The sequence below is a fragment of the Hyalella azteca genome, unplaced genomic scaffold (assembly GCF_000764305.2).
Source record: "Hyalella azteca isolate HAZT.00-mixed unplaced genomic scaffold, Hazt_2.0.2 contig9873, whole genome shotgun sequence".
NCBI classification, from domain to species: Eukaryota; Metazoa; Arthropoda; class Malacostraca; order Amphipoda; family Hyalellidae; genus Hyalella; species Hyalella azteca.
The window spans coordinates 66,255-78,573 of record NW_025939931.1 but is presented as its reverse complement, the minus strand read 5'-3'; the positions used below and the strand labels follow the sequence as shown (position 1 = coordinate 78,573).

Here is a 12,319-nt window from a genome sequence, read left to right as displayed (position 1 = left end):
CTCGTATATAATATATGCCATTTGCCATTTAGAATGACACTTTTTACATGAAAGGATGAACGGTGTTGTTTTTTATCCTGACGAATATTGGATTATTATATATAAAATGGAACTATCATAAATAAATCTTCTTGCTACTGTAAAAAACTGCAAGATTTCTGAAACATTATCCAATTTACTGGGACTAATCATGAAGCATTAGAATTAATGAATGAATTAGCCTGTCGCGTTCCCTAAAATAGGAGGTCCGTGCTAAGAGGTCATTCGTCGCATATTCCATCCCGGCTAGTGTGTGCATTCTGGCCAGCTTATTTACTGCCTACGAATGCTTGTTGATCTTTCATATTTTATTTCTATGTGCAATTTATGTTAGTATGTATAATAGGTACTAATCTTTCGTTATTTCTATGTGCAATTTATGATGGTATTATGCTAATCTATCGTGATAAACTGAAGCTGAAGGTAGCTTGTGTTATTAGCATGGAATTAGGCCTGCTACCAATTTTAGTTTGGAAGAAAGGTAGAATGGATGAACGCTGACATCTAGACAGACGTGTTGACGTTTTTCCGAAGCATGTATCGGTCTGAGGGATGTATTATTAAGGAGCGAGCACAGAGCGTTGCAGAATTATTCCAGCGCACGTTCTCTTACAAGTTTTGAAAGGAGGCAAAATAAAAAAAAAAGTCCTACACACAAGGGGTCGAGCTTCTTGTTGCTGATTCTTACTTTTCAGTGTCAGCAGCCATTGTTTGGTCGTTTCAAATGCTCAATTCAAATGTTTTTATTTATTTTTTCTTGACGGTAAGGCGGCAAAATTGTCCTGAAAGCAAATGTGTCGTAGGTACGTACTCATATTAATAATTCAGATCAGTTTTTGATGGGATTATCAAACATGATTTGATTGCGTTTTGCTTATGATTTTTGTACTTATGAAGCATTTCTTTTAGTCCAGATGTATCGCTATATTTCCGCCCTTCTTTCACTACTTCCATTCAAAGTTCAGAACATAATCGTTCAAATAAACGTTCAATAAACGTTCATAAACCTTCAATGTCGCAACTTATTTGTCCGGTATGTATATTGTACAATGTACATGCATGTAATGTACCGCCACAGGACATGCTACAGTTGTTTCCTGAAGAGACTGTGAGACTGTAGTGCATGACCGTGATATATAATTTATATCTTTTCAATTCCCGCATCCTGGGTTCTCGAAAGATATTTTATCGTATCATGGGATGTCCATGTGGCCGCCCCATGCCAGGGTTTTTATATTTTATGTAAGCAGCTGCTGCTGTTCATATAACTGACGTTGCTTAAGACCGCGAGCGCCAAAATCTTTATAAAGCTATAGATACGCATGCCAGATTCTTATCCATCGTCAAAATACACATACAAACGATGGACGTATTTATTTATTATTCATTGTATTATTTTCGATGTGTATTATTCTAACGGGGTGTACTTTTTTCGCTATCTTTAGTAGGTAAATCTTTTTAAGGAATTGGATTTCCGGTTAGGTTTTTAATAATAACTTGGAGTTTGTGACCTGCATGTTCCATGTAGTTTTCATCAATATAATGCTTGCTATTACAATACTAATATTTTACTCCCGCTCCCAATAGTTCCTTGAACTCACTGATAATCACGCTCATTTTTCTCTCGTTAAATTTAGGGAAGGAAATTTGAGGGCCCCTCGCCTATAAAATAATGTTTGTAGATGAAGGTCTATCGTTTACGAGGCATCCTATCGTCTTTTTTTCTTTTGCGAACCGAATACTCAGGTTTCCGAAGTCAACTGCAAATTATCGATATCGATGAAATTTTACATTTTGATAAGTAGTAGGCAGATGTATTTCTGGTGTTTTGTTAATTTGCATTGAAAGGAAAATGTTCACACGTTTTTTTTCTTTAATTTATTAGATCTTATGCCGCACTACTATAGATCCTTTTTTTTGCAACTAAGTTTAATGATATGAAATTCATAATGTTTAGGACAAACCGCTAGATTTATAAAATTTTGATAGAATTTTGTGTTAATAATTTTGATGAATTTAACGTTCGCAAAAACCTACTGTGCGCATTGGAAGCGTTTTAATTTTCTGTGGTGCAATTTGTCTTTTCTAGACCAACATTTGGCCCCTTGAAAAAAAAAGTATTCTTCAATGAGCTTCATTAACCCTAATTATGTTCTGACTCATACCTTAAAGATCCAGTCGACCTTATCACAAGATGTTTTTCCACGAATTCTCGCTTGAAGTAATGGAATAGTTGGAGATATCTCTGAAATTTCCAGCGAATCCGGCTCATTTATTTTAAGGATGAACTTTTTTGCGTTAAAAATGTTCACATAACTGCGTGTCATTAACAAAATATTTCATTTCCTATTTATTGTTAGTTCATTATTTCGAATTAATAATAATGCCCAATTGTTGCTTGGCGTTTTTCACTTGGTGCTGTATCATAGTTAAAAACCTGTACCCGGTATGTCACTGCACCCACGAGATCGGCAGTCCATTTGAGGGGCAGTCATCCATTAGTTGAAGTTTGTCTCTTTTCCTCAATTAATTTTAATAAAAATAAATGAGGTTGTGTCCATTACTGCGACGTTTTGACCAACATTATTCTTGCTGTCGTCTAGCCTTAAAGTTGGAGCAGCGGGCACTGACACCGACGTCTCTGCTATGAATCTCGTGAAAAATCTTTCTGCGTTATATACGCTCTGAGTTCAGGTTTTTTCAGCGTTACGTACATTCTTGTCTGACAATTTTTCTCCTGTGAATAATCTGGCGTCTAAACATATCAACTTTTTAATTACAACCGTAGACAGTGCAAGATTATTAGCTGAAGGTTATTATTTATGTATGAATAAATTTCGTCCTGATTCCATTTTTCATTGAACTTGGTCTCGTCGAAAGTGGTCTCGCCGAAAGTGGTCTCGCCTTCTTAAATTCGATTTAATGCCAGAGACATGCATTTCCTTATCCATTTAATTAAATTTTCAAGTTAATTCCGTTAAATTTCCTTTTCTAGGTTTGGTCGCGCTCTAGTGCAGGCACAGTTTTATCTTTCCAGACCGTCTCAGCTGGAGCGTTACGATTTATTTTTCGTGCATTCCTGGCTCAGATCTATGAAAGTTTCTCTATCATCTCCCTGTTTTTTGTTCCTAATCCAAATCATGTTAATAATATGTTAAATCCAACTAACTCTATTATAATTTCATGCTTCACAATGCCGTCATTATATTAGCCCTGACCGTACGGCTAGTAAAACCAAATTCCAACTACCGATATTTCTAAAGGATATACATTCATGTTTATATTCCAAACGCTTCATGAAAAAACTGCGGGTTTGACGGTGTGTGCTTCGGATTCAATTCGCTATTCAAATGTTAGTTGTACTTCGTAAAGCCTAATGACCATATTCTGTTTGCATTTACCCCGTGGAAGCCGTCAGGCCAGTTGGGATAAATCTTCCATTAATGTCCATATACCTTTGCTTGTTTGAAAAAACTACTCCGTTTTAAACGTGTTGTTAATCATGTGATGCTGAATAGAGCATCGCTCATCCCTTTCTCCTGTCAACGCCAAGTGCTTTATGAACTACAATTTTTTATTTTCCTGAAAAAGTATACTGAAAGAGAGGAACGAATCGAAGTACAATGACTGTTGGCCGAGTGAAATATTCGTTTAACACGCAGAGTGGCTTAAATCTGAGGAATGAATGCTTGTTTGAAAGTAAATTGGGAAGATTACAATATCCACGGTAGTTTGAACTCCATGGTAATTCGAATTTTATTATTCATGTTTTTAATGGTTGTCATCGAAAACGAGAATGCTTCCGAACGAGTTATTAACCCTTTTCAGCTCAGTGGTACATATATGGTACATTAAACAGCATGATGTAATATTGCATCATACATCGCTCTTGGTTGAGACAAGCCTGAACAAGTGTACTGGAAATGCACAACAAACCTGCTACAACATGTTCATATGAGTACAACCCCTTAGGCCTGCCAGTTTGTGCTCTACTGTCACGTTGAAAAGAAGTATCGCTGTGCTCTGCCAAAAATAATGGCTTCCAGGGGAAAGTAAGTATATTTTGCACATTTCTTTGATAACTAGGTTCTTTTGGTAACTGCACATGTTGAACAAGTAATAAACTGACCTCTCCAGTTAACTTTTACATTTGTCTAATGCATTGTTTTTTCTGGATATCATTTTATATTTGCTGTGCCAAATATGGTTCGCTGAGCTAATGCAGGTACATTTTTTCTGAGTACACATATTTACGAATATCAAAATTCTAGCATGTTCTAAGTCCATTTTATGTTTCATATTTCAGATTCCTGACTATGCATGAGATATTAGGTATATTAGAAGAAGATGAGAGCCATGCAGACGTTTATATTGAGCCTAATGATCCCGGCATATTGACTGATGAAGACTCTGCTGATGAAGTGGATAGTGATAGTGGATTGATAGATAATTTGTCCGGCAGACAACTGACTGGTAATGCTGAAGCTGTATTCAATGACGGACAATGTACAACTGAAGATGATTGTGAAGATCAACTGAGTGGCAATGATGAAGCTTTCTTCCACGACGAACGTAGTACTACTGAAGATGATGGTGAGGCTCATAATTCTTTGCCTATCAATAACTATAAGACTCCAAAATGTAGTCTTGGCACTTCACTCACACCTGGTGACCGCATATTCCTGAGGCAAATTATGCAAAATATAAAAATTTTACTCCACTTGAACTTTTTGAACTATTTTTTGATGATGATGTGTGGAATTTGCTAGTGGATCAGACAATTGTCTATGCAACTTTCAAAGGTGAAACAGATTTGTTGGTAAGAAAAGATGAAATGAAAGTGTTCCTTGGAATTTTGATAGTGTCTGGTATCGTTCCTTTATCTTCTCGAAGGATGTTTTGGAGAAATTCATCTGTGACAAGAAATGAAGGTGTCTCTCGGGCTATGAAAAGAAGAAGCTTTGAAAGGAGCTGGAAGGCCGCCATCCTACTCAACAAAGGGTGACAAACGAGTGTTAGATGATTTCGTTTTGATGGAATAAAACATTATTTTGTAGAAACACAAGACAATAAAAGAAGGATGTAAGAAGGATGTGCTGGAGAAGGATGTAAGATAAGACCTTTCGTTCAGTGTTGCAAATGTAATGTAGGTTTCTGCTTGGCATGTAATCTTCCATTTCATACCAAATAATGATATGTTATGAGTATTTACATTCTGATCAATATCTCGCTTTCTACCTTTTATATGTAAGTCCAACTTAAAGTATTATGTATTTGAAAACAACTTGATACTTGAAATAATGTGTTTGAACACAATGTAACGCTAATTAGAAAATTTGTAGTTCACACGATGGATCTAATATTTGTTTTAGTTTCGCCATTTTACAGTAATCGGAACAACATTGCAAAAAATATTGAAGATGTTATGTTTTATTGTTAATTTTAAATTTGTAATATCCTAAAACTGTAATATAACATGTCAATTTACAAATATATAAGTGCATTTCGGACACGGTTGTTTTTTCTTTCAACAAAAAAAATGTACTTGGATATGCTCAGTGGTACATATATGGCACATCGTATTCTAGCAATACTATTGTAGAGAAAAGCAAACTGAAACGTTTTCCTAATCACTTAGGTAGAGCCAACACCAAAAATTTGATAAAAAATGAAATTTCAAGAAAAAAAATAATTGGGGCTGAAAAGGGTTAATATCTAGAAATGCCGCATAATCCTTTACCTTTTTTGTGTGTATGTTCCAATAAATATTTTTAGTGTTGTTTTTTATCCATAGATTAACAATTTCGATTATTTTAATTGATTGATTTTTAATTTCAAAGGATTGTGCGTTAGACTTGTGAATGCGTTTTTTATGTTAAGTTTAATGAACGATTCATTTTTGATGATGGCCATATAAATCTGTTTGAGACTTGAATAAATTAATACGTACCATACGTTTACCATGTTCCGATCGAATGCATAAAACCTTTTCGGCCCGCCATCGCTACTGTAACGATCATGATGCCTAAATAAAAAATTAAGCACTGCTTTAGACGCACTGAATATCCTCTTAATGCAGGAAAGCTCGACATAAGCGGCGGTCATTCCTTTCAAAACCCTCGTTCTAATTTATTTTTGCTTGGAATACTTGGGCGAATTCGACCATAAACCGTGGTAGTGCAAGATTTTAGAGTTTAATTGTATTAGTAAAACACATTAGCTTGTCTATATTCGTCCAACCTTTACTGTCGTACTTTTTCAAATGTCGCTTCCTAATTCATGGCAATCAATGAATGCCAATTTAATCTAAAATAAACATAACGCCTTACACCTGCTGGTTCTATGAAAGTCTCGATGAAAACGGCTGCCATTTTGTCATCGAAAGCAACTCAGTCCTCAAATTGAGTTTGATTTCAATTTTTCTTTTACCGTTTGGGGGAGAATTTTGAACGTAATGGCGGATCAGCTGGCAGTAGATTAAATTTTAATCCAATCAGCTCCTCTATTTGCAAAAATGAATTCTGTTGAACAATTTCTCATTTTTGAATGTTTTTCTAGCATTAAGGAGGGTTTCCCTGATAACAGTCAATGTACTTTGTATTGAACAGAAAAATGCTCAACATAGTTATGTAAAATATAGGATCATTTTATGCTCGAATCTGCTGATCAATGGAAATAGCATTGGCTGGTACTTGTTGTTCCGTTATTCACGATGTAATTAACGATGTACGATTCCGTTATTCACGATGTACGATTATCTCGTGAATCGAAAATAAAACCGAAATTGCCTGACTGTCCTGCCACCTTTGAGGAATTTAAGTTGAATATGTGAACCGGAACACATGACATACTAAAACAAGATTACTTGTAAATGTTCTGCCAGTTTTGCTTGTAGATACAAGAGCACTGTTTTAATAATGCTATGGGATGTTTTTAGCGTTGAAAAAGCCAAGCATTACTCATGGATTCAGTGGCACTGTCCCATACAGTTCAACCTAGAATTTCACTCTTCCTGCTTTGAAAAACATTCGTTTGCTTCTAAAATCAACATTGTCGAAGTTTATGATTTTTTTAAATGCTCGCTAAACAAGTTGATTTCCAAAGCACACTCGGAATCTTATTTATTTCCAAAGCACACTTTGAATCTTATTCATTCTCAAAGCACACTTTAAATCTCTTATTTTGAAAGAATCAGAGTTCCACATCCATTTCAGTCGGGACCCTCTCGGCACCCTCGCCTGCCCCACACCAGTAGCAGGACCAGCGCTCTATTAATGATCCCCTCGCTTGTTGTGTCGTGCTGCTGAAATGTTAGCTGCGTTTGTCTCTACACTGCAGGTCGATGATCGCTCTATGACTGCAATTTGCTCGTTTTATGGCTCTTATTGTCTATTTAGCACGAAATTGGTTGTTGCTAAGTGACAGTAGTGGGAGTCTTGATTTTGCATTGTTTTATTATTGAATTCATTGCCACCATTATTGGGACTGATGATGACATTGGCGTATAAATGATTTCTTTTACTTCTTATGTATTTCCTTGATTGCTTTGTATTAACAATATTCTTCTGTCAATAAAAACATAACGTACAGGTGCGTAGCAAAGTGCGCTAGGTATTAAGTAAAAGTTTGGGGAGTTGAAGTTTTGTCACCAAGGCACAATATGGTTATAAACCTGCAACTGTCGGCTGCATTGACGTAGCTGATAATACCAACGCTATAATGCTGGATTGTGCGGAAGAAGTCTATAACTACGTCATTGTTATTGCCTTGTGGAGTGTTCGACGGTAAACGGATTCCTCCTAATTACCACGAGGCCAATTGTCTTCTTGATAATTATGAGGCCAATCATGTTTTACTTTTTGTTGTCGAATTCCTTCTCAATTCTTCTCTCACAGCTTCTCACTCCCGCTTGCATGTTGGAACTGCTTGTAGAGCTTTGAGATCAAATGCGTTTTTATGATATTTTCATTCCAAACAATCGTGTTATCAATTAAAATATCCGATTTACTATGTATTTTTCTACCATGATAATTCGCTTGTTCACGCCAAGTTTTTAATGTATTTCTATAGATAATTAAAAAAAAAAATGAAACAGCAAAATTGTGCATTTACCACGTCATGCATACTCTCTTGTTTTGTTGAATGACATAATGGTTAATGCGTCGAACGAGGTCGTAATAAAAGACTTCAATTTGATGAATGATGAGTTGACACTGACGTCTATAATAAGAAATGCGGTCGTATGATGAATGCGTTGAATTAGCTCTTGTTCGAGTATAGCAAATAGTGTGGTGCATTTGGTGTGTGCCGTGCCAACAGGCTTTGTTTTGGCAGGACTGCATTGAAGTGCCTTTGGTCCTCAGTGTTGTCACTGCATCAATTACGAGGGTCTACCCCTCCTGCTAGACCAGGGCCTATACTTCCAAAAAAAGTTTAAGAGATCGTAAGTTCATCAGCCAATCATTGACGGTCTTTCAAGCTAAATCCACCAATCATAGACAAGAAAATAGAGCGTAAGTACTTACGTTCACTTAGGGAGTTTTGAAAGTATGGACCCAGCAGCTGTTGAAGTGCGAAGTTCTAATCGCTGAACGTACTTTGTCGACTGGATGTTCGATGATCTCCCCATAGACTAGTAAAATATTCAAAATAACTGTACCTAAGGAAGCGTACTATCGTAGAAAAAGTTTCCAGGATATTCTTCTAGTTTAACCCGTGAGGTTTTATGATCTCTTGTGAATAATTCGATACGAAAATATATTACCATTATTGGTTTTGGCCTAATATCAGATCCTGACGTATTCTGTGAATGATTTTACATTTAAGATGACCGTGATTCATGACTACTTGTGCGACGTGTTTTGAATATCGTTGCGTTGAATATCTTGCGAGCGACCTTGAAAGAATTAAAAAATCCAAAGAATTTTTTCTATGATTTAGTGTAATTTTATTTAACACATTAAAGTCATCATCTTTTGCTAATTAATTTCAGATATTTCTGCTACAACCTACCGTGCACCTACTGAAAATAAATATAATTTTAAAATTAACGTTAAATTAATCATCGCTGCAAAAATTCGCTGTAATTTACGTCATTAGCTTCATTAATATTAGCCATGAAGCTTTTGCTTATCCAATTATGGACTTAGCCTAACAATGTGCAAATAATGAATAAATAATTCGATTGGTTTGATCATTTATTGGACGTATTTATTTGTAACACATGCTTGCTCCTCCATGCAGTGACGTTTGAGAAACACTTCTAACTCTTCCTCTCATAGTTGTGTTAGTAGGAACATTTGTATGAAATATCCTGGGTGTGGCTTGGTCATTTGCTGGCTCTGATTGGATGGACCGGCGTGACTCTTCCTTTATTTTAGGTTATGCCGTAATTACGGCCTGCGTGCAGCTCTCTCTCGCGTCCATTCATGTTCTTGTTCACCGGGTGGACAAGAATGGAATGGAAATCCGGGTGGACACCTACTACCTGCCTATATATCGCTCCAGCTTAGTGTTAATAATCTGCGAACAAACCCTGTTTATTTTATTTTAAGAAAGTATTTATTTGTTGGAAAAATAATTTGCCAAAAAAATTAAATGCCACAAAAACAAAAGCTGTTTTCTTTACTGTTTTTCTAATCGCTTGATGCGAAAACTATAAACGTATAAATAACTGGTATGTAGCTGGATGCTTGCGAATGAATTATATCCGTGGGAAATGGATTATGTGTGAAATGATGAGCGACAGATTTTTTTTGATGACTTGTTTTCATGCCTGTTTACGACCTCGACTTGTTTTAATGCTGCTGCATTTAGCACCTAACAGCTGTGTGGAGGTGAATAGGGGCAATTTAAAATTGCTGCGTGCCATAGCTTTCCATAAATGCTGGTCACTGCCTGCCCCTAATCATCCCAAAAGTCACGACATAAGACTTGTGGTGTGATTGTTGTTATGGGTCATTCTCGTGTTTTCAGCTGCTTCTGTTTTTGACTATTCAATCCTAGAACTTGTGATGAATTAAATGTACCTATTGTTTCTGTTCTCAGACAGAGAATTTCCTTCATCTCTTTCAAATGTGGTTCAAGCTGGCTTTCAGAAAGAGCAGCTTCTGAAACAAATGTTCGATGTCCAATGTCAAGTCTGTTAAATATAGCTGTATAATTATTGGCAAATTATACTGGCTATACTTTCTACAGTGTTTCTTTAGATTATGGTATTCTTGAGTAATTTTCGAGATAATATTCAACTATTTCATGAAATACATCGTAAAGTTTTGATTTTTTGTCAATCTTCAGCATTTGGCAGTATCGACTGTTAGACTTCGAGTTCAATTATTACCCAGAGTTTTGTATATCGAGTCTACGATTCGCAGCCCGTTCTCCGTGGTATTTTTGCAATGCCAACAGTAATAGCTCAAATACAAAACAAAATATTTATTCTTCTTTCTGCACCAACGTTTTCAACATTTTTATCAACTCATCAGACTAAAAATGTCTCCATTCTCTTAGTATGACATTTCACTATGTTCTATGCAGGTTCCTTGCAAAACTTTTATACATGTCGCCGTTAAACTGGTGAAACTTGTTGGAGTACTGTATGCGGGAGTATTCTGTGTAGAGTTTATATCGACTGCTGGTGTATATTTTTGTGAATATTTAATATGTCTGCGATGTAAAAATACGTTCATGGTTGTCGGTTATTCGATGCTAACATTTTATTGTTGTTTTCCATGCGTGAAACGGTTTATAATGAATATCTTTCATTTCCCGAGTACCATATTTTCTTCGCATTTTTTTTAATTTTTTGTTTGCTTGCATGTTGGGCTGTAACAAAATGCTAATACAGCGTCATAACGTACCAAATCCAATCGCAGCGCACTTTGCTCGGACAAACTTCCATGTCGTAAAACGGCAACCCTTTCCTTGTCTTGAATATTGAACGGGTCTTGGCTCCACAGTCACCAAGGCTCGTAGCATTCGCTGAAGTAGCATTTTTTTGCTTATGACTCGTAATGTTTTGCTTCTTGGTAAAATTAATGTATTAACATTGTACCAAGTATGCTTGTACCTCAATGCATCAAAATTTGATGCTTCATTACTGCATCAAAATTCGATTTAAATGCTGTAATGAAGAATCATTTGGACTGCAGTTGAAATTTACCTAAGTTTGTCCACTATTTCTTTTTGCGATTTGACTGCCGTTGACGCAAACCGTTGAAAGTTTTAATGTCAATTCCTGTTGAAATCACAGGTTTAAATTAAATTTCGTTTGAGTGTTGTTTGAATAAAGCATTTGAAATAGCCTCCGCAAGTCTAAATGGTTAGAAAGATTTTGAAACCACAGATATTCAGTAGCTATACTTTCATGACGCGAAAAGTCATCTTTATTTTATAATTCATGAAATTTGACAATTCTCTGAAATTATTTGTTTATGCTTATCACCATCATAAATTAGGAACCACAGAAAAATTATTGTTGATCAGTCACCGAGTTCAGATACTTTCAAAGGCAGAAATATGGACACTGCAGCTGAAGACAGAGAATTGATCTCTCGTCAACCGTAAGAGATTTTTGGAGCAGACGTCGCCAAGCCAGCGTGAAGTTAAAAGCCGCTTATAGCGGCGCTCTGCCAGCGCGCCACAAGCTTCGGCATGAGCTGCCGTTTGACATTGATTCATATTCTTGCTCGTGAAAATGCTATCATTATCTATAAGTTTCTTGAAAGATGCAGCTACAAAAATGAGACTCAGTATCTATTTCAGCGAGAAGAATTTGTAAAAAATTCGGGCTTATATATATAAATTCTTCTATAAGTTGTAGTGCTGAAGTTTTCCTCTCGATTACTTGCTATAGATGTGTTGCTACGCATCCCTTGTTGCATATAGTTCATCAAGATGACTCAAGTTCCGACTGCAGTTTAAGAGCTTCCCTTAGCTTCGATATGCATTGTTCGGGAGGGATTTAAGGCGGTACAAGATCCTGCTTCGAGTTGATCGATAAATCTATACGGCACTCATACCATGAAAAGTTTGGTGATAGTTATCTGTGATATAAGCCTTGTATCCCCTCACGATGAATCCTTGTTATTCATAGATAATTTTTTCCTAGTGTATTGAAATCGAGACTTGATTGACATCGACCATTTATTCCAAAATTTGGAATAAATTTACTTGAATTGAAAATTTAAATCCTAAATATATGCGTCATTGAATTCCAGGCATGAAATAATGGGAAAACATTTTTGTTGGATCCGTGCTCGACTGACGAGGATTGATGTGT

The 12,319-nt window shown here is 36.1% G+C and overlaps 1 protein-coding gene across 1 annotated transcript; it reads left to right on the top strand.

The window, feature by feature from the left end:
- Positions 1 to 4,059: 4,059 nt before the first annotated feature.
- Positions 4,060 to 4,970, top strand: LOC108670239. Its single transcript, XM_018157699.1, has 3 exons — positions 4,060 to 4,091; positions 4,346 to 4,632; positions 4,933 to 4,970. The coding sequence occupies exons 1-3, from the start codon at positions 4,075 to 4,077 to the stop codon at positions 4,956 to 4,958; spliced, it is 330 nt and encodes a 109-aa protein (XP_018013188.1). The 5' UTR covers positions 4,060 to 4,074; the 3' UTR covers positions 4,959 to 4,970.
- The last annotated feature ends 7,349 nt before the right edge of the window (positions 4,971 to 12,319 follow it).

Bases quoted from the DNA above. Each gene is read 5' to 3' on its own strand.
- LOC108670239 (XM_018157699.1), top strand. The intron at 4,633-4,932 runs GTGAGGCTCATA...ATCTTCTCGAAG, and splicing joins TAGTACTACTGAAGATGATG to GATGTTTTGGAGAAATTCAT.